Below are 25,977 nucleotides of genomic sequence, written 5' to 3' on the forward strand. Positions count from 1 at the left end.
AGTGAAGCTTAGGATAGTTTGGTGGATGCCTCCAGGCCTGGTTGCACTATTCTATACATGGATCTGACAGTGTGGTTCACTCTTTGTGACCTGAGGGCAAGGGAGAGACATTATTCTTCCTTAGGACTCCTTTCTCTGCCCATTTAAAGGACATGAACACACCCTTCTGACCTTATCCAGATGGCCACAGGATTTTTCTCCAGGGTGCTGGGACTCGCGGATCTTTGCCTTCCAAGTTATTTGTTTGATATAGAGGCTTAAGCTGTTCTTTATGTATGTATGTGGTTTTTTTAAAGGTTCTCATTGATAAGCAGATAAACTTTGAAGATTCCTAGCATATGATAGGATCTCTTGACTACAGAGATCCAGAAGATAACTGCTTGAAATACAGTATGTGTGATTATCTCTCCACAGACAGTTCGAGAAGAAGAAAAAGAAATCTATAGGCAGCTGATTCAAATGGTTACAGGAAAGAAACACTCTACTTCCAAAAACTCGTCACTGTTGTCTCTCCACCTGTGAGTCTCTGAAATATACAGATTCAGTTGGTCATCCGCTTTGCTTGTTTCTGGATGGTCTACTTTTTTGTTTTTGTTTTCAGACCCAGGTGTACACCTTCAAGCAAAAGCCTTGTGACGGAAGCCGAAAACAAGTACAGGAAACCCTTTGATGCGTATGGTCTCCCTCCAGGCAGCCCGTCCTCTGGCACTTTCAGGACTCAGGATTCTCACAAACATCTGCCACACCCAATCCACAGTTTCCCCTCACATGTTACCTTTGAACCCAAGGACACAAGCACGCCAGCTGAGCAAAATAATCGGCATGCCCTGGATGCACAGGCCGAAGGTAAAAGTAGTAGACACCAGTACCCAGGATTCCTTTCTTCACATCATCCAGAGACACAAATTTAGTGCCTGCTTTCTCCTGGCAGCAAACTTCTGCGGTGCCATCCTGTTATTTACATGTTTAAAATAGGAGGCTTACAGCCATATCTTAATCTTATGTACTTCAGGGTGGATTGCGTTTTGAATTGCAATCTAAAACATGATTTCCCATGGTCGCTTCATAAATTGATGGCCCAGTGGGAACCTCAGTACCTGCCTAATACGAATCTGGAGCATTAAAACTGTTGTCATCATCAGGAAAGTGACTCTTAACCATACAGTTAAATGATGCAATCTAGGTGGGGTTTGCTTCTCTGTCAGAAGAAGTTCACTTACAAGGCTTAAGTTTAATCTTTCTCTGTCCTACTCTCCGTTTAGGTTCTGACTCTGTCATAATGCTTAATGGCAAAGATGCACAGCCTCCAGCTCCAAGGCAAGTTCTCTTTTTCGGACTCGTGGGGGGCACAGCTAGAAATGCACAGTGATGTAAAAGCAGGGTGGGTAGGTTTCAGATCTAATTTAAGACAGTTGTGCTTAAGTCAATTTGAAATCATCTGGACCCTTTACATTTTATTTTGTAAATTACTATTATCTCATTTGTGTAATGGGCTTTAGCCTCCTTATTTCTGATGTTTGCCCAGTTTGTTTAGCCTTCTGCCTGTTTTGGCATACCTAGATAACTTTTGTTAGTGAAGTTTGTATTACAGTATTTGTATTATTTATATGTTTTGTTCGGATGCCAGATTGCAGTGTGTGTGTACCCGTATGGCTACTCTGGGAAGATCCAAATCACAACTTAGCCAGCTGTTTCTCCTAGTTGAGCAGGAATTTGGGTTCCCTGTTGGGCAGATTCTTTTGATTGTTGTATATTGAAACAGTAATTGCTTTGATTTTTTTTCTCTTCAACTTTCTTTTGAAGTTGTATTTTTTTGTCCATAGGTATTCTTTCTTCCAATCCTTTTTTCCCTACTTCTAGGCTATGAAAACAGGAGTCAGTAAATATATGATGGTGACAACATATGTGCGCATTCAGGTGTCAAGTCATAGCTCTCCCTCTGGTTTTATTGTAGCCTAATTACAGTGACATCTAGTGAGGGATTCCCAGCATTGCATCCTCATCAGCAATTCCTTCCTGTGTGTCACCCTTGCAGGCAGCATGGCCCTTTCACGTATTCTGAAATTTCTTCCAATTTAATGTAACTTTTGTTAAATTTTCTGAAAGTTTGGTTGTAAGTTCTGCAGCTGGACCAAGTCTGTACCAATTTTTTTCTGTTCAATTCTCCTTCAAAAATGTCATAGAAGAAAGTCAGACAAAATAACAATCTTTTTCTGAAGTAGAAGGAACGTTTATATCTTCTTCCCTTTCTTCTTCTAGCACACCTTTTTTTGAGGCTGAATTGTGGATCAAAGAATTGTAAGTATTTTTTTGTTTTCAAGTCTTGAGGATTACATTGATGGTTCACAGGGTTGGTGGCTGGAAATCTTTTGGCACAGCTACAGCTTTCTATTTTCAAGTAAAAGTTTTCTTTTCCCTCCCACTGCCCCGCCCCCCAGGTTTTGAGGTTCCCTAGGGATCCCTTTTGATCTGGGAAGCTTTGAGGGGCATTGGGATGGAAGGGGGAGCCTTTACTGTCCAAACTCCACCACTATTGGTCTCTTACATGGGCAGAGCCAACAGAATTTTGGCCAGTGTGTAATAAAATAGCCAAGATTTTGCCGTCTCTTTAAACAAGATGGATCAAAACTTTTGTCACTGCTTTTCCCACCTGGATTAAAGCAAACACAGCATATTTAGGAATCAGCTTCCTTATTTTTTTCTTGTCTGCTTTTTTTTTAGCAAATGCTTCAAGTTCTTATGCTACAGTTGTTAGAGAATATCGTTTACCCCAGCCTTAACCCCTTGCAAACATCACCAGCATCACTGGGAGAAGACCAGAACTGCTTCCCAAAATTATCTGCATGCCTGTGTCCCTAGAGGATGCTGGATGCAGTTGTTGGTGCTTCAGAGATAAATGTTATTGACTTACATCAGATATAAGGAAATGGCTGAGGAACGCTGAGAAAAACTTGATGAATGCAAACTCCATCTTTGACTGTTAATTGAAAGCATCTCACATGTGTTTGTCCCATTATTTAGTAAACAATGCTTTGCTGCAGTTGCTTCCACACCCCTTCAGTGAGTCTAGATAGTGGTCTCCAGCCTCTTCTCCTTTGAAGAGGTGATGGGGGGGGGACTACCAAATAGATAATTCCTTCATTTCTGAAATATCCACAGTATTGCTAGCTAGTCTGTGTATCTGTAGGTAAAAAGTTTTCCATATAATCCAATTTCACACTGTGAATGCACAGAAGGAAGATATTTGGGCATGTTGGGCGTGGAGCCATTTAAGCATCAAAGTGAAATCTTATTGTTTGATAAATTCCACACCCTCTTCTCTTCCCTTTTCATTTATTCAGAGATGCATGTGAGGGACTCATTTGGCAGTGGCATGTGGGCAGTCTATTTGGATGGACTGGGGTGGTCTGGTCTAATGCTTCCTATCCCATCTCTCAGAATGGTTGCCCCAGAAAAGTGGAGAAGAATGCAAAACATATAATAACTCGATGTAGCTAAAAGATATATTTCTTCATTGCTACTAATGCTGAATGCTCATACTGTTATGCAAAAATCTTTCTAGAACCAGTGTATATGATTTCCGAGCACGAGAGAGATTGCGACATATAGAAGAGCAGAAGGCTTTGGCCTTACAGCTACAGAACCAGGTGAGAAGTTCAAAGGCATTAAGTTTTTAAAAGGAACATTTGTGTTAAATCCTAGCTGGTAAATTTTAGCAGATTTCTCCAAGCACTTGCTAGCTATTGCTAGAATAATTGTATTTGCCACAATTGAAGACAACATTATTGCTGTGGTTACTTTTGTCCCCTGGCTTCTTTGCTTTAATTTTTAATTGCTTTGTTTCAAACTAATAAGCAAACTTGAAACTGAAATCCTATTAAAATCAGTCAGTGGGTTTCATAGTTGATTTCCCCTCCTCAGTTGGTAAAGTCAGTCTCAGAATAAATCTGATAGCTTAAACCATTTTCATGCATCAGCCGATGAAAGTGAGAAATCCAGTCTGTAAAAAGAGAGTTTGCTATGTGATGGATGTGTGTTTTAGAGATTACAGAAACAGGAGATCTCAATACCTGACTCAGTAGACTTACATCTGCGTGTACCTCTTGAGAAAGAGATTCCTGTTACGATTGTTCCAGAGGACAAAGTGGAAGATGGTGAAGAGCAGTTTCCTGACATTACAGAGGTATGTTATTAAAGTTGGTGCTGGGAGGCTTGGTGAGGCTCTAGAAGCTAGTCTACAAAAACGGTTGATTGGGTCGTAAAACAGTTTCCGGACTGTGTCAATTCTGATGGCAGCTGCCAGGATTGAATGTTACTGCCTCAAGCTTCTCAACTGCAGAAACCAAAACATCTTTCTGTTTCATGTCATGTATTTCCTTTAGGAAATGGAGAGAGAAATAAAGAACGTATTACGAAGTGGGAACCAGGATGAGGTGCTGAGTGAAGCCTTCCGCTTAACTATAACTAGAAAAGACATTCAGACCCTTAACAATCTCAATTGGCTCAATGATGAGGTAATATAACTCTTTGCTTTATGTCTCAGTGTGTTGTTTGGTTCTTTTGAGTTTTTGCAAAGATTTATTATTAATACAGATACATGACAACAGCAAATGCAAAAGTGAATATAGAAATGAACTGAGTTTTGGAATTAGGGGCCACAGAATCAGGAAGGAAAGGGGAACAGTAGTGTGGCTGGCAGCAGAGAACATTTGTCATAGCATATACTCATTTATACTGAGCAGCTGTTCGGTGATATGTGGATAAAGCTGTGAGAGCCAGTGCACATGACACAAGAAGGGACTTGCTGGCTCAGACAAAGAGCCTGTGTAATCCAGTATTTAGTTTTTTACATAGCCAGCCAAGTGCCCTAATGGGAAGCACACAAATAGAAGGTTAATAGCATCTTTCTGCTTGTTGTTCTCCAACAACTGGCAATTCATGAACATACAGCCATCATTTATATTATTTGTTTATTTAAAATATTTTTACCTTACCTTTCTCCTTAAAGAGGACCCAGAGCGGCTCCCAACATTAAAAGACAATACAGTGGTGCCTCGACTTACGAACTTAATCTGTTCCAGAAGATGGTTGTAACTCGAAATGGTTGTAAGTCGAAGCACCATTTCCCATGCAATTGAAATGCAATTAACCCATTTCGGCTGAAGAACAAAATAACCAAAAAACACAAAACACTGCAAGACTGATCAGAAATGTGATTAATCCATTCCTGCTGAAGGGGGGGGGGGAGAAAAGCAAGCAAACCATGCAAGACCCATTGGAAATGCCAAAAAAAAAGCAAAGCAGAAAGCAAGTCAAACGTGCAAGACCCATCGGAAATGGGGGGGGACAAAAACAACCCCCGAAGACCCATCGGAAATGGGGGGAAAATTCCAAAAAGCAAGCAAACCGTGCAAGACCCATCGGAAATGGGAAAAAACTAAACAAAACAAAACAAAAAAAAACCCCAAATAAACCCCCTAAGACCCAGCACAGCACAGAAACATAACCCCCCCAGCCCAAAACCACACTGCAAAACCCACCCAGAATAGTTCTTAAAAACCAGAAAGCAGCACCTTACCTTACCAGGCACTCCGAAGCCTCCTCCGATTGCACTCACTCTAACCATTGGGGTGAAAGAGCTACAAAGAAGCAGCCTCTTCACCTACCAATGCTTAGCAATTTGAATTCCCTGCCTTTTTCCCCCTGCCTTTTTTTGGTCGTAACTCGAAGCTCTGGCTGCAAGTTGAAGCAAAATTTTGCATCCGGGGCTGATTGTAACTCAAAATGATCATAAGTTAAGACATTCGTAAGTCAAGGCACCACTGTATATAAAATCTAAAAACGGTAAGTATATTTATATTAATATTAATAAAGGATCAAACAAATATCCCACTTTAAAAGGGTAAACAAAATCAACACCAAAACACATTCAAAGCAACAAGGCACAACAATAAATTTAGAAACTCCTTCTCAGACAGCCAGTCACTAAGGGAAAGCTTACCTGAAGAGAAAGGTCTTTGCTTGTGGAAGGACAGCAAAGATGCGGCCAGCCTGGCCTCCTGTGGGAGAGAGTTCCAAAGTCTGGGAAGCGGCAACAGAGAAGTCCCTCTGCCATATCCCCACCAAATGCACCTGTGACACCTAAACAGGCTCATAATGGGTGACACAATCCTTGAGACCCAAGCCATTTAGGTGGATTTAGGTTAAAACCAGCACTTAGAATTTTGGCCAGAAACAGATCAATAGCCAGGATCTGCTGTAACAGGGGTGGTAGTGATTATGTGGTCCCTGCAGTTAGCCCCAGTTAACAATCTGACTGTAGTGTTTTGGACCTGCTGAAGTTTCCAAATGCTTTCCAAAAGCAGGACCATGTAGAGTTCATTAGAGTAAACCAACTGGTATGTAACTAAGACGTGTGTAAGTAAGGCATGTGCCACTAGGGCCATATCAGACCTCCAGGAATAGGCAGAGTTGCACTAGTTTTAATCGTACAAATGAACTCTCCTGGCTGCCACTGAAACCTGGGCATCCAGGCTCATAGATGAATCCAGGAGCACGCCTGGCTGCGCACCTGTTTTCAAGGAAGCGTGACTCCATCCAGTATGTACAGGTTGACTCCCCATTCCTTGATCTGTCTTTCAACTGACCAGGACCGTCTGTCTTGTCTGGATTAAGTTTCAGTTTATTCACGCTTATCTAGTCCATTAGTGACACCAGACATTGATTTAGAGCCGAAACAGTTTCCTTGGATTTAGGTGGAAAGGAAAGGCTTAGAGTTGTTGATAGGCTTATTGTCCTTCCATTTCTCTGAATTTCTTTTAGACCTCTCTAAGCTAGTAGCCACAGCCAACCTTGTAGGAATACATTCTAAAAACCACCTTATTTTAATACGGTGAGCCCCTTTTGGGTTTTTACTTTTGCTTGTGACCATGAGGCTTCATTTACTGTGTTGTTTAGTTCATTCCTGGAATGGTGATACCAATCTGCATTTGCAAGATTATTTGGAATCCAATAAATTACAGAACAGTCTTTTGCAACAGGGTTAGGTCAGAGTGTGTCATCTGATACAAGTGGACAGGCTGGCTATACCCTGTGGTGGTCTAGTCTAGGCAACATACCCAAATTACTCCTATCACATACCAAACCCCAATCTTCTATCTTTACCATCTGCTTTGATCCTTTCTTCCTCATATATGAGAACCTGGACAGATGAGGCAAGGGAGTGAGAAAAATGTGGAAGAAAAGCTGTGGACTATGAAAAGATTCCTGTTCACCATTTTTCTCCCTTTAGATCCTTCCCATATCTACTCTGCATATTTAGCAGCATAATAAGGCTAGAAATACTGTGTCTGCAGCTTGAACATATAATGCCATCTTGTTCTGGTACGACATTGGCTGTTGTTCCTAGCCTTTGTGGTTTCTTTGGAGGGATTTTCTGTGCATAGCTTCTAGGCTTTGACTTTCCTCTGTGAAACCTGGCAGTCCCTTAATTTTCTTGCTCTTACTTAACTTTTTTTCCTAGACTTTAGAAAGTTTTTGAATTCTGTGAAATCTCAACTGTCTGAATGTATGTTGCTAAACCCAATAAATTATGTATTGGCTTACCCACATGTGAATAATATTTAGATCACTGAAAGGTTTCTGAAGTAATTTTACTCTTACATTAAATAGTAGTCCTGTATTCAGTGTTGTTGTTTTTTTTAAATCAAGCCTGCAGACCACTGACTCAGTACAGTATTCAGCAAGCTTGAATACCACTGTTTACTTAATGAGGCATTTTGTATTTTTTTTTTGGTGAAGGCAAAAGAAGAAACTTTTGAAATGAATGCTAGTCATCTCTTATTTATATGATGCAAACATACATTTTTTTTCCTCAGATAATTAACTTCTACATGAATATGTTGATGGAGAGAAGTAAACAGAAGGGCTTTCCAACTGTTCATGCATTTAACACATTTTTCTTCACCAAGTTAAAAACTGCTGGGTATGCCGCTGTGAAACGTTGGACTAAAAAAGTGGATATATTTTCTGTAGACATTTTGTTGGTTCCTGTTCATCTTGGTGTCCACTGGTGCCTAGCAGTAAGTATCTTCGATGTGTGTAAGTATTTGCACATTGAGAGACAGAGACATATGCGTGCCAGTCTCTCAGATTCTTCCTCTTGTCTATGTACTCTGCATAGTTTTTTCAGAATTGTTCCTCTTATATTATAGGTACTCAGGAACAAACATTTCCATAATGACAAAGGATCTGCAGGCTTAACGCTAGCTTAAACATTGTCCCAAGTCCACAATGTTTGTGCAAAGATCTGCGTATACTTAGCTAGAGATTTTACCATATTTTGATGTGGTTGAACAAGATAACTCAGTGACATATTAAAGTGAAGTCTTCATATTTGTATGCCAGAACTTAGCCCAAATAGCTATACAGTGGTGCCTCGCTTAACGATGTTAATTGGTTCAAAAAAAATCGCTATGAGAAAACATCGTTAAGCGAAACACCATTTCCCATAGGAGTGCATTGAAAACCGGTTAATCCGTTCCAATGGGAACGGATTGCCGTCCTTAAGCGAAAATCCCCATAGGAAACATTGCTAAATGACACAATGTTTCCCCCAAGGGAAAGCCATTCAAAAGCACTTCAGTGCTTTTGAATGGCTTTCCGATGTCTGTTTTCGCTCATTTTTAAGTGTCTTAAAATGTTTGAAACCTGTTTTAAATGCTTGGATTCGGTAGTGCACCTTGTGAAGCCTATGCACACTTAGTTTGGCTTTGTTCTGAGTCTTCGTTAATTTTTGGTGATTTTTTTGTTTTCCCCATTTAAATCCATTGAACGGACAGTCCAATGGTTTTCAATGAGGGAAGAAACATCGTTAAACGATGGGGAAATTTCCTCAAAGAAACCCATCGCAAAGCGAATACATCGTTAAACGAAGCAATCGCTAAGCGAGGCACCACTGTACTTTAAATTCATTGCAGGTAATCCATGTTGTGTAGAAATGTTTGGTGCTTGTTTAATATGCCTTGAAAAGGTGATGACTGTGAATACATTTGCTTGATTATAAATTTTGTTTTATTTAGGTTATTGACTTCAGGAAAAAAAACATCACCTACTTTGATTCAATGGGTGGATCTAACAGTGAAGCATGCAGGATACTGTTGTGAGTATCCCAATCTATTCATACTTTTCCCGTTCACAAGAAAAGAAGTGAGGGTTTCACATGGATAGAAAGCAGTCTGCTTGATGAGCAATTGTTACATAAAGAAACAGTTTGATTTCAATATTTTTTAACCAAAGCTTACTAAAAGCAAGCTCTGGTTTTTTATTATATGTTATTATATTAATTTCATTTCTTTGTCATCTTTTTCCTGGTACAGAGACCCAAATCAACTCAGAAATACTTTAAAACAAGTACAGTTAAAATCACAATAAGTGATGACATTAAAAACGGCTCAACATACAGTATAACATTATTTTAAAACTGCTAATAAAAATAATTTAAAATGTTTAAATAACATCAACTTCGTATTTGTGAAGGCTTTCACGGCTGGGATATAATGGTTTCTCGGGCTCTTTGGCCGTGTTCTGAAGGTTGTTCTTCCTAAGCACCAGCAGAACTTCAACAAAAAAGAGGAAAGTGTGAAGCTCAACAAAACTTGGCTCATAGCTCTCAAAAATACAGTGTGCAAAAGGACAGCGACCTCTACCCAGCCACAAGGACAGGGGATCACTACACACAAAAGACCAGCTAATGACACCCATCAACCACAGTGACAGATAATCTTTTTTCCTTAGCACAACAATACACCCACAACAAGACACACTAATCACCCATCTACAGAAAAAGACAAAAGCCTATCTCACAGCCATAAATACTGCACTCCCAAGCCAACTACACCTGAGCACAGAGTACTGTCCTCTGAAGTTGCCAGCCACAGAGACTGGCGAAACGTTAGGAAGAACAACCTTCAGAACACGGCCAAAGAGCCTGAAAAACTCACAACAACCAACATCAACTTCCATGAGAAACAAACAAAATAATGCAACAGCTTGTGATAAAGCTTTGTTGAGTTGTTAAAAGAATGCCTAAAAGGGGGAGGTCCTTGCCTGTCATCTGAAGAACTGTGGGAAGGGGGCCAGCTTGGCTCACCATGACAGGACACGCCACAAAGTGGCAACAGCTACATGGACAACAGCTACATGGAAAGATCCTCTCTCACACATGTCCATCAAAAATGCTTGTGAAGGTGCAGAATCAAGAGAAGGATCTACAAAGATCTTAAAACCCAAGCAGGCTCCTATAGGAGATATAGTGCTTCAGGTATTTGAAACCCAATCCATATAGCACTTTATGGTGCACAACCAATTTTTTGAATTGGCCCTGGAAATAGATCAGTAACTAGTGAATTTGCTGAAGTAGAGGAGTTATGTGCTTCCTCTAATTGGTCCCAGTCAGCAGCAGCTGCAACACTTTGTACCAGTAGAAATTTTGGAACACTCTTCAAAGGCAGCCCCACTAGAGCAGTAATCCAAACAGAATGTAACTAAGGCATGCGTCACTGTAGTCAAATCAAGCAACTCAAGGATTGAGTGCAGCTGGCACACCAACTACAACTTTGTGAATATACTTCTGTTCACTGCTGAATGAGTTTTTAGGGGAACATAAATAACCTTGATCAGGACAAGCTTAAATCATTCTAATCCCAGATGTGCTTTTTGATTGACAAGCAATACGTTTATCTTGTCTGAATGAAACTTTGGTTCACTGAATTTGTGCCCTCATCCAGTCCATTATTAACATTAGATACCAGTTTAGAACTGAAACAGTTTCCTTGGAGTGAGGTGGGAAGGATAGGTAGAGATAGGTTTTCCTCAGCATGTGGTGGTACCAGATCTCCAAGCTTTGGACAGTAACTTCCATGTGGATTTTAGTACCCGGGACAGTACTGAACTCTGAGGTCAATGGCCAGGATGCTGAATAGTGTTTTCCCCAACACCACCTTCAGAGTTCACTCCTCCAGAAAGGACCGGAGCAAGCAGTGCCTCTGAGTCCCATGGCAGAGATATGGCTCAGAAGGATATCACAGTTAATAATAACTGAACACTGTTGAGTCATCCAGTTTACTCAACAGGGAAACACTCCTCCTGACCACTGCCAGGTCATCCACCAAAGAGGTCAGATCCCACTTGAAGCCAGGTTGGAATGAACTGAAATAGTCTTTCTCATACAGGAGCTGTTTAAACTGAAAAGCTACCATGTTCCAGTACTAAAGATGAAATATTGGAAAATGGGTGGCAGTTACCCATTATGTTGGGTTCAAGGAAGGCTTTTTCAACAGTAGTCTTGCTCCTGCCTTCTTTAGACATACTGGAATCCTGCCTTGCTGGATTCCCTATTCCCCACAGCAGGGCAAGAAGGGAAGTGGTCTGGTGCACACATCATGGCTTTGGGTCCATTCCCCATTGTTGGAGTTGCACAAGTTGAAGCATATCCATTAACATGAGACAAGAAAGGGCTAAAGTTAATTCTGCAGGATGTGTGTCAACTAACAGCATCTAGGTTCAAGCAGATCTGAGCAACTTTGTGGTTGGTAACCCCCCAAGGGGTGGATGTTATTCCTTGGATTGATTTTTGCTGGCTATAATTTCCACCTTTCTGAAGTCAGAGAAATGTGTCTGATTTCTGTCATGTTTTGGCCTCAGTCGGAGCGGAGTGCCCAGCCCTTCCCTTCCCTGCTCTATTATAGTTTTCTGCACATGGAAAGCAGTGTGTCTCCATGGAGATGGTCTGCTTTTTGTCAGTTGTACAGGTGCACAGTAGTTCATTCATGTAAAATATTTTACCTGCTTTTCTAACAGAAAATGACATTGAGAACAAAAACAGTAAGAGCATAAAAACGCAACAGAATCACAAAAAGGTTACCAAATAAGAACATATGCTCTTTGAGATGCGACCTCAAGTTAATATGCACTGAATCAAACCAAGTTTTGAGCTCCCACATCTAGAAAGAACTTTACAGACTTGAACACAACATTTTTAAATAGTGTATTGTTAATTCATTTCATCTAAAGCAAATATATGCCCTGATCTTTAGCCAGAAATGTGCACAGAGCAGCTTGCCAATCAGTAAAAGTGCAACTGTCTAACACTTTATTATTTTCTTTATCTGGAAAGAACACTGTTTGTTCTACAGATGCTAATAGCTACTATAACATAGAATTAAAGAAATTTCATCAGATAAACAGAAGATGTTCTCTTGCAACTGTTGGCAATTATTTCTGGTAAAAGCTATCAAGGAAGAAACACACCTGAGCTCTAAGAACATGTTGCTCTGTATCTTTGGTAGGAATATATCAAAGGAGCAAATTTCATATAGGGCAGTTGTAACTGTTGTGAATATTTCCTGTATATTCTGTTTTTAATTTTCATTGTATAGTGCCTTAAGATAAATATTATAAAAGGTGGCATAAATGTTTTAAACAAAATTTATTCAGATCTCGGTGTAAAGCCTGCCAAATGTTATTTATTTATTTAATTTATATGCTGCCCACACTACCCAAAGGTCTTTTAGTTTAAATTTAAATTTAATGGGAATTGACTTCCCAGACATGGACTAAATCTAACAGCCTCAATTAGACTAGACCTGCTGAATGAATGGGATGTGTTAAGCCAACATTTTTGTAAATCCCATTGATTCAGTGGATCTGTGCTAACTCTGGGACTAACGGTTGTGCTTGGCTCACCCTGTTCAGGGTTTCAACCAAAGTTGTGTTTTACATAACCATTCATTTGCTGATAGAGCATTTTAGTTGTTCCAACAAAATCGTTGGCATGCAAACACAAACATATATAATTTTTTTCCATTTAGTTTCCAAAATATGTTGACAACAATATGGTCACCTGTTGTGAAAGAGCTAACGAAGGCATTGTTACCTTAATATTGTTACATTAAATGCAGGATTTCTCATTTGTAGTCTGACATGACAAATTTTCTGTATCAGTGGAAGACTGCTCGTAATTGGATGGGGTATGAGAGATGCAGATACCCAGTGTTGGTGGGTAGAGTGATGGACTAAGACTTGGGAGACCTGTGCTTGAATCCATGCTTGGCCATGGAAATTCACTGGCGGGGGAGTGCAGATCACTGTTGTGGGGTGGGGGAGAACTGGGAAAACCACTCCTTAAAATATCTTCCTTGCCTTGAACGCCTGTTAGATTCCCTATACAGTTTTGGCTTGACAGGATATCTCTCTCTCTTCTCTCTCTCTCTCACACACACAAACATGAGTAATACATCTATGTGTTGTCAAGCTGCCAATACATCAGAAGTATTGGCTAAAATCTTGTTGCTTAGCATAGCAAGCTGCAGCTAGAATAGGCCATTTAAATCACTAGAACTTATGGAGGAGTTGACTCGCCAAACTGCTACTGATTCAGTAAACCTACTCTAATGCAACTTACTACATTGAGAAAGAGGATTTCACCCATTAAGCAGACATTCCAGAATTAAGTTTTGAAATATATAAATCATGTAGGAAAGTCAGAATTTTATAGAAGTCAGAATTTCTTTACAAGCTTTGTACTTTTCTCGGTACTGTTGATCAAATTCACCTTTGTCTGTACATCACTGAACTGGAATGTGACATGCTGAAAGTCTGAAAGCATTGGCCATGTTTAGCCTTAAGAAAAGAAGGCTGAGGGGTAATATGATAGCACGTTTCAAATATTTGAAAGGCTGTCATACAGAGGAGGGGCAGGATCTGTTCTTGATCATCCCAGAGTGCAGGACACACAACAATGGGCTCAAGTTACAGGAAGCCAGAATTTGGGTGAATATCAGGAAAAACTTCCTAACTGTTAGAGCAGTACAACAGTGGAAACAATTACCTCGGGAGTTGGTGAGTGCTTCAACATTGGAGGCATTCAAGAAAAACTGAATCACCTGGCAGATAGGCTTTGATTGTATTCCTGCATTGCGTAGGGGGTTGGACTTGATGGCCTTGTAGGCCCCTTCCAACTTCATTTTTTTTTATTTCTATGATTCTGTGCTAGTGTTCAGATGGATTAGAAAGTAGATTCTTAAATTAATCTTTATTACAGCACATCTCTCAATGCAAAAGAAAATGCATGCACATGAATAAAAACCATCAAAATATTTACAACATAAATATACCTTTTTTAAAAAAAAAACAATTTGTAGATAAAACTATAAAGGTAAACCCAGGTTAAGGTCTAGAAACACCCATGTTTAAAATATCATTCTTGAATCCCTAAGTTATAGACAACTTAGTAAAAGGTCAAAATAACAAACTTTATTGTAGGCAGCATAAATTATAAGAATGAAATATTATAAAGAATTGTTCTGTTTCTGACTTTAGCAGCTGCTAAAAGCTAGTTGCATTATTTAAAGCATTTAATCCTGTGCCCAATTTTTTTTCAAAGTTCCACTGAACTTTTACTGAATTGATATAGGAATTCGTTCTAAGAAAACCACTGATTTGGGGAACAGGATCCTTAATCCTCTGATGTGACACAGAACAAAATTAAGAACTGGCCCATCTCTGGAGCTTAGTTCATTTTCTTCTCATTAGTGTCAGAGGGAGGGAATTGTGGAGAGTGATGGAAATAAAAGCAGGGTTTACAAAGTGGTGATTTGTTGTGTTCTCACTTTTTCTCAACTGCCCTCATATATTAGCTCTGTTAAATTGTTATACTGTGCAGGTTCTTACATGTATTTCCTTTTGAGTACTCGAGATTAAAATTACACTAAGCCGTCCCAAGCAAATACCAGATTAAAAATAATTTCAAGCCATAGGTCAAATTTCAAAAAGTTTGATTGAAAAGGTGGGCCCTCCAGTTGCTAAGGAAGTAGCTTAGTATATCTCCTTCAGTTGCTGATTCTGGAATCTTGATACTGTCTTCAGAAGGTCCTGTTCTTCAGCACTATGTGGCAAAATTCATATCGAATCCGTATTTCATACGAGAAATTCTTGTATAAAAGATAGACAGTATTAAACCGTAACTGTGGGAAATGGTTGCTGAAGTTGGCCCAGAATTAGCAGCTGTCTCTAATAAACAACCCAGATTAAGTGAAGGCCACTTCCTCTTCATCACCAAGACAATGAATGGCTCGGTAGTGCAAGTGGATAAACTTTGAAGTTGAGCATGTTTGGCAACTAGCCACTGGAATAATTTTGCTCTGGATGTTGTTGCTCATCTGTTACTTGAGCCCATTTATGCTGGTAGATTTTCTTCAAAAGAGGTCTCCTAATTCATCCATAAATTGTAGGAAATTCAGAAGCCAAGGAGGGTCTCTCATAATCTGGGGAGGACCAAGTAGACTGTAACCCATTGATTCCAGTCCAGAGTAGTGGCAGCATAGGAGAACAGGAATCTGGCCATTTGGTCCAAGTGACCATTGGTACAGGTAAAATGGTGGCAGAGGGACTTACCTTCCAGTAATGCTGCCCTTCCTGTAATTGTTTTCCCCTTTCTATTTCCTTTCAGGAGGCTTTAATTGGTTGAATGCAGTGGGAGGATCACACCGGGAAGAGGGGACGGAGGTCCTATTCATGGTTAGTGACCCTTTCATGCTTTCAATCTTTAGAGCTTCCTGATTGTTTGGTGAGTTTTTTTGGAATTATTTTTAACCCTTTTTAGAAAAGGGAGAGATTTATGGGGTGCCATAAATCTCCTATGACTTTTTTTTCTTGAAGCATATATTACATTTTTTTGAAGATAAAATTGTATAAAGTAGTCTGCGTAAAATAGCAGAAAAGTCAGGATGGAAACAAAGTTAACTGTTTCAAGATTTTCAGGTAGTTTAGACAGGACACTCTTTTTCTGCCTAAGACCCTGTAGAGTTGCTGTCATTGAGAATAGATATTTTTAGGATAGGTAGACCGGTGATCTCAGTACAAGACCGCATCATACATTCCCGTGCTTACTGATCAAACTGCCTGTGCCTTAGCACTAATATGTAAGGATTTCAGATGAGCCATGCTTGGTTATATGAAACAGAATATTTACTCCAGAAAATCACCACTTAGAAAGTGCTGCATATACTTCAGTAGGATTATGTTGATGACCCAGTCTTCTGGTGCTGACATGGAAGTTTGCTGGCAACAAAAACTTTGCAAATTTGGAGCATTCTTCCCCATGTACACCAACACAAACCAGTAGAAATATTGTGGCTTTGTTGTGTGTCGGTATAGGAAGCTCAAAATGAGGAATGAGCTCTCTCACAGATATTTATAAGAAGGGATGAAAAATGAAGCAACTTTGGGTCAGATGTCATATTTTCCTGTTTCTGCTAGACATGCTAAGGGGTACGTTTGAGAGGCAGGAATAGCTCTTTCTGAAAATATTTTTGTTTTAGCATATGGATAGATATGTTTTATGGTGGATTTTCCCCATTTGAACCATAGGCCCCTATGTCATATGTCACAGGCTCCATTTGATACCACCCTTGATTTCAGAAGTGTTTTACCATAGATATGGGTGCGTGTGCTCTATATACTGTCCATGGGATAGATAGGACTTAGTTGCAAGGTTCTGCAGAGAAGTGTTTAGGTAAGAAATTTTGCTATGGTATGATGACTGAAAAGAGCTAGTTCAGTCCTTAAATATATGAAAGGCAAACAGGAGAAAATGTCACATATATGCATTTAAGTTGCAAAAGTGCTATTGAAAAATATCCCACTTGTTGGAAGTTGCACAAAAAGACCTTTAAAAAGACTCAAATGCATGTATAGTTATTAAAACAGCTCAGTTTTTTATCAGTAATGTTCCTGGATTACTTGGTTGCATATATTTGGAATAGAAGGGAGTTACAGCTCAAGTGGGTCTTGAATCTGACTGAAACAAGAATAAGGAAAGAGTGCAGGTTCATCAGGACCTCTTTTCTTTGTTGGTAGACTACTGTGTACAGTATTAAGAAGAACAAGTATCCATTCCAGCTGGCTACCAAGAGACAGAATTAATAATCATGTTTCTGGTATCTCAAAGAAAGCTAAAATAGCCAGAGCTGGTGGCATTACTTGTCATCTTTTAGCCTACTTCAGTAATTGGCTTCCAGTTGGAACCATCTATTTCTTTCTATGGGAGCATGGACTTTTAGGTAAAATGGTAGGAAACAAAGAATCCATAAATCTACAGACTGCAGTTATTGCTGTATTTTATATGTCATCATTTTATCAGTGAGGAGTTCTGCACCTGTTGTGTTGTAGTCCTTTTCCTGTTAGCTGCTCTTGGGTCCCCTCTTGCACTAGATGGAGATAGTAGTTGCCTCTGGCATTGTGGTTCCCAAGGCTGGGGCTCCAGATGCTCTTGGATGACAACTCCCAGAAGCCCTGACCTTTGACCATGTTAGCTAGGGCTTCTGGAGATTGTAGCACAAGCATATGAGAGGCTGTACATTTGAGAGCCATAGTCCTAGCAAATTCCTAGCCATAGTCCTAGCAAATTCCCCCCTTCTTTTTAGCGTTTGTAGCTTGAGATACAAGGTTGCAACTTCCCAAAATCAAACTACAGTGGTGCCCCGCATAGCGAAGTTAATCCGTTCTGGATTAACGGTCGCTGTGGGGAAACATCGCTATACGGAACAGGAAACACCATAGAAATGCTTTAAATTTAGTTTAATGCGTTCCTATGGCTCTTAAACTCACCATTCTGCGAAGTTTCTCCATAGCGTCGCCATTTTCGCGCCCTTGGTAAGCGAGGGCAGGGCGCGAAAATGGTGCGGGCAGCCATTTTCTGCACCCGGCGGCCATTTTGGAACAGTCAATCAGCTGTTCCCAAAATGGCCACCGGGTGCAGAAATGATCACAATGCGATGTTTAGCCTATCTAAACATCGCAATGCGATCGCATTAGCGACCCCAAAAAACGGATCACTATGCGGATTCTTCGTTAAACGGTGCGCTCGTTAAGCGAGGCACCACTGTATAACATTCTCACAGAGTTCCAAGAGTAAACTATAAATTACCACCTATAGCTAAAAATAGCAAGTTGCTCAATCTTAAAATAGTAAGCTATTTAAGAGCAAAAATCTGTGGAGTATTTCAAACGACTGAATTTACCATTCTGCAAGTCTGATCAGTTTTCCTGGATTATTTGTTTGCTGACTGTTTGCTTGCTAAAATGGTTCCTTTTCATTCTTTCTTAACCTTTGCAGGCAGTACCTAAAGCAGGAAAGCTTGGATAAAAAGCGAAAGGAATTTGATACGAATGGCTGGATGCTCTTCAGTAAAAGGAGCCAGGTAAGTTGGCCCTGTAGAGCTGGCCATGCAAGGTGTGAAATGGCTGTCAAATAAATCAGGGTCTATGTATACTGTGCTTCCTCCTTTAAGGATTCATCAGTAGACAAGGAAGGTTCCCTTGATCCCAGTTCATGAATTAGCTTTGGAACGAGGAACAATAAATCTGCAGTAGAGGGGAAGTAAGAATTATGTTTATCTGCATAGCTTGAAAAACCTAGACATGTGTTATGTAATTCCTTTCTGTTTGAGGCTCTTTATGAGCAGAATTCTCTGAGTACCTATAAAAATTATCCTTTCCCACAGCTATTACAGGCATCAGTGGATAGTGATAGTCATCTCTCTTTGCCCTACCCTCTGGGCATAGACCAGCTACTGTTCCTGTTTGTCCATTTGCTCTTCAGGAAGCATTTACTTTGCTATTAATGATGACAAGGTTCCTGATCTTTTCTCCTTTCCTAATCTTGCTACTCTAGGCTGCTGTTCAAGAACTGGGGGTGGGGGAGAATAGGAAGAGATAATGATGGGAAGAAACTTCCCCCTCCTTTGCTGGTGAAAAATGGAGGGGAGATAGCCCAAATGTCAGACAGAGGCACCCTCCAAGTATAGATGCTTGTAAAAGCTACTGTTGATAATAGCCACAGGTACACAAACACTTGTGTTGCATATTTCAATTTTTCCCCTTTCCTTCTTTGCAGAGGTGAAGCGTGGCTTCCTTCTCAGCTGCCAAAAAATTGGTTCATTTAATCCCATTAATTGTTCTCTTTTTTCATGGAGAGTTTCTCTGGTCTTTCTAATTCTTTCACTCAGAAGGATTTTCTAGAGCTCATATGAAAGTTTTATCCTACAAATAAAAGTTGGGGTTATTTGTTATTTAAAGGAGATCCCTCAGCAGATGAATGGCAGTGACTGTGGGATGTTTACCTGTAAATATGCTGACTGCATTTCCAAAGACAAACCAATCAACTTCACTCAGGTAAGTTTGCCTACCTGGCTAGAAGGTGCTGTATTGACAGAAGTCACACCATGTAAGAGTTTGTACTGGGCCTGATTGGGATTGAGCCAAATGCAAGACAACAAAAACTCTACAACTGGAAGAAGAGGTTCAAAGTAAATAATTGTTCATAATTTCTTATGTTGTATAATTAAAGAGTCTAATATCTTGGTTTTCAAAGACCATGACACTGTAAGTGTAAGGTAATTCCAGAAATATTACTTAATTTATTTAGCAGCAGGACTGCTTTTCCGCTTTTGAACACATAGTTGGTTATGAATTGCAGATACCGTTGTCCCTTGTTTACACGGAGTGCCTGATCATTGACTTGTGGTCCCTTTTCCTCACAATGCTCATTTCCCCAACAGATGTCCAGTTCTTTGCCGGACATCTGGTGGTATTGATAACATTTCCACTGGGATATGTGTGTGCAGATTTTTTAAATTGATTTTATTATTGGAGGGAATTGGAGGGAAAATATACAAGCCAGTGAGACCAATTCTTCAGATAATGAGCGTAGTTATCAATATCCACAGGGAAGGCATCATGTTAATTAACTGAGAGGCTAAGTAATGTTCATAACACTCTAAATATGACTTTTGAATTTTTTCTTTGAGAGTTTAGGACCTTGGAGTCCATGTTTTTTGATAAAGATAATAAAAACATAAAGTTTTTCAAATAACATTTGATTCTTTCAGTGGTCTTTGTGTCTTCATCTGCTTAGCTGTTATTTAAGTTCAGGTCATACGCTATACATGCACAGTACATTTCCAATGACAGGTTCTTTATATCCTTTTAAGTTTTTAGCTACTGTTTGTAGCGAGGCACCACTGTACTCCCAGTGTATATGGAAGTAAATACCGAATTCTATCTGCCATTTCCTCCAGTCTGGTATTACTGAACATATAATTGGCTTATCCTGTCTGGTGTAACTTGTGTCAGTACAAGTTGGACCAGCTTTTTGGGCCAATATGACTCTAAAGTTAGTTATCAGTATTTTCCTCGGTGTTGAGAAGAATTAGGAAAAGTCCAGGTGCTTCAAGATTTCACAAATGCAAGCATAAGGTGGTTACATTTACTGAACTACTAAAAAAAGGTTCACACAAACTGCAAGCTTTTGTGAATAAATCTCACTTCTTCAGGCTGGTCGCCACCCTTCATGGATCGTATAGAAAAATTACAGGTTTGAATCTTAAAAATTCATGGCAGATGTCCATGTTGAGTCTGCTGATATGAGGTGAATCTAGTTATCTCTCCCAATTTTTAGCCATACAGTCATTCCCATTAATTGAGAGATCAATATTTAATAGATGGACATTTGAAGCCCTTTGTTTATACTTCAGATTTCAGTATTAAATTTTCAGAATCAGTTGTAATGTGCTTTCTAATCACCTCCAACTTATGGCAACCCTAGAAATGAGTGACCTCCAAAATGTCCTTTCCTCAACTGCTCTGCTGAGGTTAAGGCTGTGGGTTTCTTTATAGAGTCAATCCATCTCATATTTGGTCTTCCTCTTTTACTTTTACTTTTCTTACCATTATCTTTTTCCAGTGAGTCTTGCTCCATAAGGTGCAAAAAGCAGGATAGCCATAGTTTTGTCATTTTTGCTTCTAAAGAGAGTTTTGCCTTGATTTGACCTACGACCCTACCTGTTCATTTGTTTGGTGGTTGGGGTATCCACAAAGCTCTCCTCTGGCACCATATTTCAGAATGGATTATGCCTTTTTAACAGGTGGGTAAAGTGTGTCCATCAGATGTTAGGCTGCAGCTTCCGTCAACCCTATCTACCATAGCCAAAAGTGAGGAATGTTGGGATTCACAGTCCAATAATATCTGGACAGCTGCACTTTGCCCACCCTGATCTAGTGGCCTGACTGTGAGGCTTAGGGATAGAGCAAAAAAGAGGATCTAGAGCACTTGGAACCAATTTATTTTCATTGTTCACATTAGTTCTTTGTGTTAAAGGCCTGTTTATATACATGTTACATACGTAACTCCTGTAAATCAGTCTCTTAGCTGACTTGGTTTTCCCCATTCATTAACGTTGCTTTGTGCTTCACATAGAACTGAGTGACACAGAAAAGGCGTAAGGGGGAATGTGTGGGCATTATTTGGTGTGCCATTTCTTCTAAATGTAGAGGGCTTAGTCCACAAAGGGACTGGCACAATTTTAAAAATGTGAACAATATGAAAAAGGCTATGAAAGTGAGATGTAACTCAGCAGATTTAAGTATTCGCACAGTAGCTTTCGGTCCTGTGGAATGTAAACTGCCTTCGTATATGTGTTGATAGTAGCGCTGACACCTTTTTCTTTCTGTTGTTAAAGCAACACATGCCTTATTTCCGAAAGCGGATGGTCTGGGAGATCCTTCATCGCAAGCTGCTGTGATTCCACATCAAATGCAGGACCCTTCAGAGTGTTCGCCCTTCTTTGCCATCTCCAACGCCACTAGCATGGCCTCCCCACTAATGCTTACAAGACTCTATGAAACATTGTATGACCTTTAGAAAACAAGAAATCTTTTTCATGGACCAGTGTGTTGGGCATCCCTCTCGGAAGCACACATTTTGTATTTTTCAAGCCCTGTTTTTTTTTACAAGTGATATTCAGACACACCATGGAGTGCAGCTGTTCACCTTCAAGGACTTTTCATTTCCTCTTTACTCTTTGCCATGTTCAACGTGGTCAGCTGATGCAAACCATTTAATACCTGCCAGGCTTCAGCTGAAGAGTGAGAGGTATAAGCACTGTTTTTGCTATGAGCTGGAGAAAAAAAAATTAAGTTTGCAGCACTTGGTAAATAGGGTGCTACATGTTCCAATGTCTGCCGGTTGTCTTCCACAACAAATGTGTCAAACGTATGGAAGTAAAACATGTAGGTATACACCTTTGAGGAAATTGACTTGAATTGGGTTTACGGAAGTGTGTGCACACATCTTTATTTCTACTTGCTGCAGATACCACAGATGTTTCCTGCCGCACTCCTAATACGTTGCAGTGCCCTTTGTTCTCATTAGGCAGAAGTGGAATAGCCTGTGAATAGAAGCTCTAATAAACACCAGCATAAGAGAAGCAGCCTGTTTTATTTTCCACTGGAACAATAACTCCCCCCCCATTTTTGTTAGGGGACATTGAATGATAGATGAATAGCCCTCTTGAGGTCCCAATGACATTCAAGCAAAGGACCGTCCCACCTTTCAAAAACTTCTTTCCTGTGAATCCATCATAGACTTTTTTCCCAACTAAAATTTCTAAGCCAGACACACAGCAGTTGTAGAGTCTGTATGGTCCTCAGATGTTAGCTGTGATTCCCAACAGCCAGTCTGAGAGATGAGGAGCTGTAGTTCATTGTCAACTGAAGGGCTACAGCTGTCCACCCCTGCAATAGAACAAGGAGGGAGTGTTTAGCAGAGGGATCCTTCGTGTTAGATGCTTCTTCCATAACTGCCTCTAGTTTGGCAACCTGGTTGTCTGAGAGTTGGCGGTAAGAGAAAAGATGGAGCTGTGGGCTGCAGGGCACTTTGGGGCCCCCTGTGCATTGTGGCCAAATGATTAGGATTAGCCCATATTAAAGCCAGCAGTTTTTGTCCCGTAACTATATTATCCATCCATTATCAGAATGTAAGTAGTTAATGGAATTTAGAAGGGTTCTGTGTTGCCTTCTTGATGCAGCAAAGGATGTGCAAGCAAAATAAGCAGCTGTAAGTTTCTTGGATGTTCATTTGACAGAGGATGGGGCAATTAGTTATCATCCACCTCTTTGTAGCATTTAGGTACAATATGACTGTTTTGATAAACTGTTTTTATACTATATAAATATATATATATATAATATATTTATAAGCCTTTCCCAATGATGCAATGGTGAACCAATGTCTGTCAGGGTTTGCAACTCTTCTATGCTCTGTTTTAACCTCTACAGTTGACTCTGACTCCATATTTCATTTTCTTTCCCTCATGTTCTCTCCCTTTTGCTTCTGTTTTTAATGCCCATTAATAATGTGGTGAACAAGCTCCTAAAAAGAGATCCTTCCTTCTCAAATCCTGCTTTTGTGTGGGTGCACAGAGTGACACAGGGGAAAAAAAAGAATAGCCTCCCCTAATCTGGTGCCCTCCAGATGTTGTAGAGTGCAGTTCCCATCAACTTGAGTTAGCATGGCCAGTGATCAGGGATAATTTGAATTAGTGTCCAAAACTGGAGACAACCAGGTTCAGGAAGGCTACAGTAGAGTCTGTTTGTTTCCTCAGTGAAATAAATGCAAAAGATGCTACCAGCAACAGCTTTATATTTGCACATAGGGAGATATGTCAGAGTTGAAACCTCTTTGAGTCCCACATGTTTGTGTAACGTTTAGTCCCATACATATGATTCTGAACTTCTTGGCCTTGCTGGCACATCTCTGCTGCTGCAGTCCTCCACTTTTCCATGGATCCCCACCTTTGTTCCAGTGTAAATCCACTGAATGGATGTTTCACGTGTTGGGTAGCGTTTACTGTCAGCGTAGCTAAAAGTGTGTGTTGGGTGAGGGTGCAACTCAAGACTGAAAGATATTGGGCTGTTTACCAAGCTCACATACCACATATACCTCCTGATGTACCTTTCTTTTTAAGTCTAAAAAAGAATGTCCTCCTGTATTTTTGCCATGAGATAGGGAACATTTTATATATTCTGCACCTGTAAACAATTGTTTTGTACAAAAGTCCCAGTGCCCTTCCTCGTGCTCTTCCTAGACAAGTTTGTACCTTTTTTGATCTGTCTGTGTTTTTTATACCAGTCTCTTTGGTCACCTTTTTTCTATGTTTTCTGCAAGTAATGATTTGAAAAATCTGAAATCTGTATATATATTTTTTGTAATGTGTTCTTCTTAAATAAACCCAGCTGTTTATAAACAAATCTAAGTATGGTCTCCTGATTCATTTTTCCACAGCTTTTCTCTTATTGCCATCTAAGGGCAGAAATATACGTTATTAAAAAACAAGGTGCCTGCCCTATGTCACGTTCTTTCCCCAGCCTGAGTAGAATTTCTCTTTCCTTGTGATGAATTTAGCTCGGTGTTTCCCTATGTTTGCTCCATGTAAGTGCTCCACTGTCAGCTGGGGGAAAACAATCAGCAGTATCAGATTGAAACCTAAGTATATTGTATGACACATTTATAGAGAAGGAAATAGAAGTTTGAACTCTATTTTGGTGGCTGACCTATTTGTCAGGGCAGGGGGGATGAATGTACATGCTCAGCTTGTCCCTTCATTACAAATTTCATTAAGATATTGCAAGTTTGCTCCAGGTCCACAGCTATATTTACTGTTGGTAGAGGGCAGTAGCAACCAAGTTCTTTCCCAGCCTTGTGTCCTTTTTCATGGAAATGTCTTCCACTGGTACAAAAGGCCTACGATGGGGCATGCTGGATCAGACCAAAAGCATGTCTACTACTACATATAGACTCTGTTCCCAGAGTTGTCAGGAGGCCAGAGATCAGACGTATGTAATAACAACCCTCATGTTTGTGTTCTACCATGGATGTGTACTTCTGTGCATGGTAGAGAGAGAAATGAGTTGAGGATTTCCCTCCACAGCTGTCCTGCTCTGACCACCCTGGAGCCTGGTAAAACCCAAAAAATAGTGTTGGAAGGGTGCTTGGTGGAAAGAGGGATAATAATTAAGTGAGTTCATGTGGGGCTTGAAGAAGGAATGACAATCTCCAGCTTCCCAAGTGAAGAATGGCAGAAGGGTTGAGGAGAGCCAGATGAGAGCTGTGCGAAAGGCTGCCAACTATTCTTTGTAGGTTAATTACAATTCTTGATGGAACAGAGGTCTGTTCAGCCTCGTGTGCAGCAGGGTGTTGCTTTTGAATCAAGCTTTAGGCTTCCTCTTTTTACTTGTAAGCTGATCTATTTATTCTACTGTTTTGTTTAATATTGTATAGGTCTTTTTATTATTTATTTACCTGTTGATGTACTGCTCATTGTAATCTTGTTTCTCAATTGCATGTTTCTGTTTGATCTGTTGGAGATCATTTTGCATACAACTTTATAGAAAATTGGTGTGCAAATTAGATTATGCTTATACTGTTCATATTGCAGATATAGGGGAGATTTGTAACTATTCATAGTACTGCTCTCTATAAATGTATAACCCCCATTGAACTTTCCAAAAGTGCAGCCATTACTACATCTTGTGTTTTGTTGTTGTTTAGGTGTCATCAAGTTGCCTTCAATTTATGGTGACCTAATGCGTGAGATGTCGCCAGAATATCCTATCCTCAACAGTCCTGCTCAGCTCTTGTAAACTCAAGGCTGTGACTTCCTTTAGGGAATCGATCTATCCCATATTTGGTATTCCCCTTAAGCGTTACATCTTGATGTAGTAATTTGTAGTAACTTCCATTATTTAACAATGTGCTGTGTGAATTCTTGGTAATTCCTCCCATTTCCTCCCATTCAGCTTCATTGGGTGAACCTGTATCCTACTATAATGAGATGGGTTAAAGGTTTTCTTTGCCTACTTTTTTCATACTGCATAATTTTATACCCTTCCCATCCCTCATCTTGCTTGGCTCCCCCCTGCAAATTAAACCTTACTTTTGTTGTCCCTCCCAAACAATGGCATATTTTCTAAGAGCGATTCTAACTTGGCTTCTCCTTGTTCACATGTTTATCTAGTTTTCTGATGTCATTTTTGAGTTCTGGTAACCAAAGCTCTTGTGATAGTGGACATGAGCAGAAA

General features: G+C 40.0%; 1 protein-coding gene across 4 annotated transcripts in view; it reads left to right on the top strand.

Annotated features, from left to right (window-relative positions):
- The window catches only part of SENP1 (SUMO specific peptidase 1), a 42,249-nt gene extending 18,097 nt beyond the window's left edge, over window positions 1-24,152 (top strand). For 3 of the 4 annotated variants that reach the window (XM_078384679.1, XM_072991160.2, XM_078384680.1), the window contains 12 exons: window positions 415-518; window positions 602-846; window positions 1,263-1,317; window positions 2,260-2,298; window positions 3,563-3,647; window positions 4,043-4,183; window positions 4,383-4,514; window positions 7,878-8,081; window positions 9,081-9,160; window positions 18,176-18,260; window positions 19,138-19,233; window positions 21,579-24,152. In XM_078384679.1, the coding sequence (XP_078240805.1) occupies window positions 415-518; window positions 602-846; window positions 1,263-1,317; window positions 2,260-2,298; window positions 3,563-3,647; window positions 4,043-4,183; window positions 4,383-4,514; window positions 7,878-8,081; window positions 9,081-9,160; window positions 18,176-18,260; window positions 19,138-19,233; window positions 21,579-21,641 (1,329 nt within the window). In that variant the 3' untranslated portion in view covers window positions 21,642-24,152. Of the gene's footprint in view, window positions 1-414; window positions 519-601; window positions 847-1,262; window positions 1,318-2,259; window positions 2,299-3,562; window positions 3,648-4,042; window positions 4,184-4,382; window positions 4,515-7,877; window positions 8,082-9,080; window positions 9,161-15,508; window positions 15,577-18,175; window positions 18,261-19,137; window positions 19,234-21,578 lie in introns of all 4 variants that reach the window. The other variant, XR_013541272.1, reaches the window with a different exon arrangement.
- Window positions 24,153-25,977: the final 1,825 nt, after the last annotated feature.

Source organism: Pogona vitticeps, chromosome 2, assembly GCF_051106095.1.
Source record: "Pogona vitticeps strain Pit_001003342236 chromosome 2, PviZW2.1, whole genome shotgun sequence".
NCBI lineage: Eukaryota > Metazoa > Chordata > Lepidosauria > Squamata > Agamidae > Pogona > Pogona vitticeps.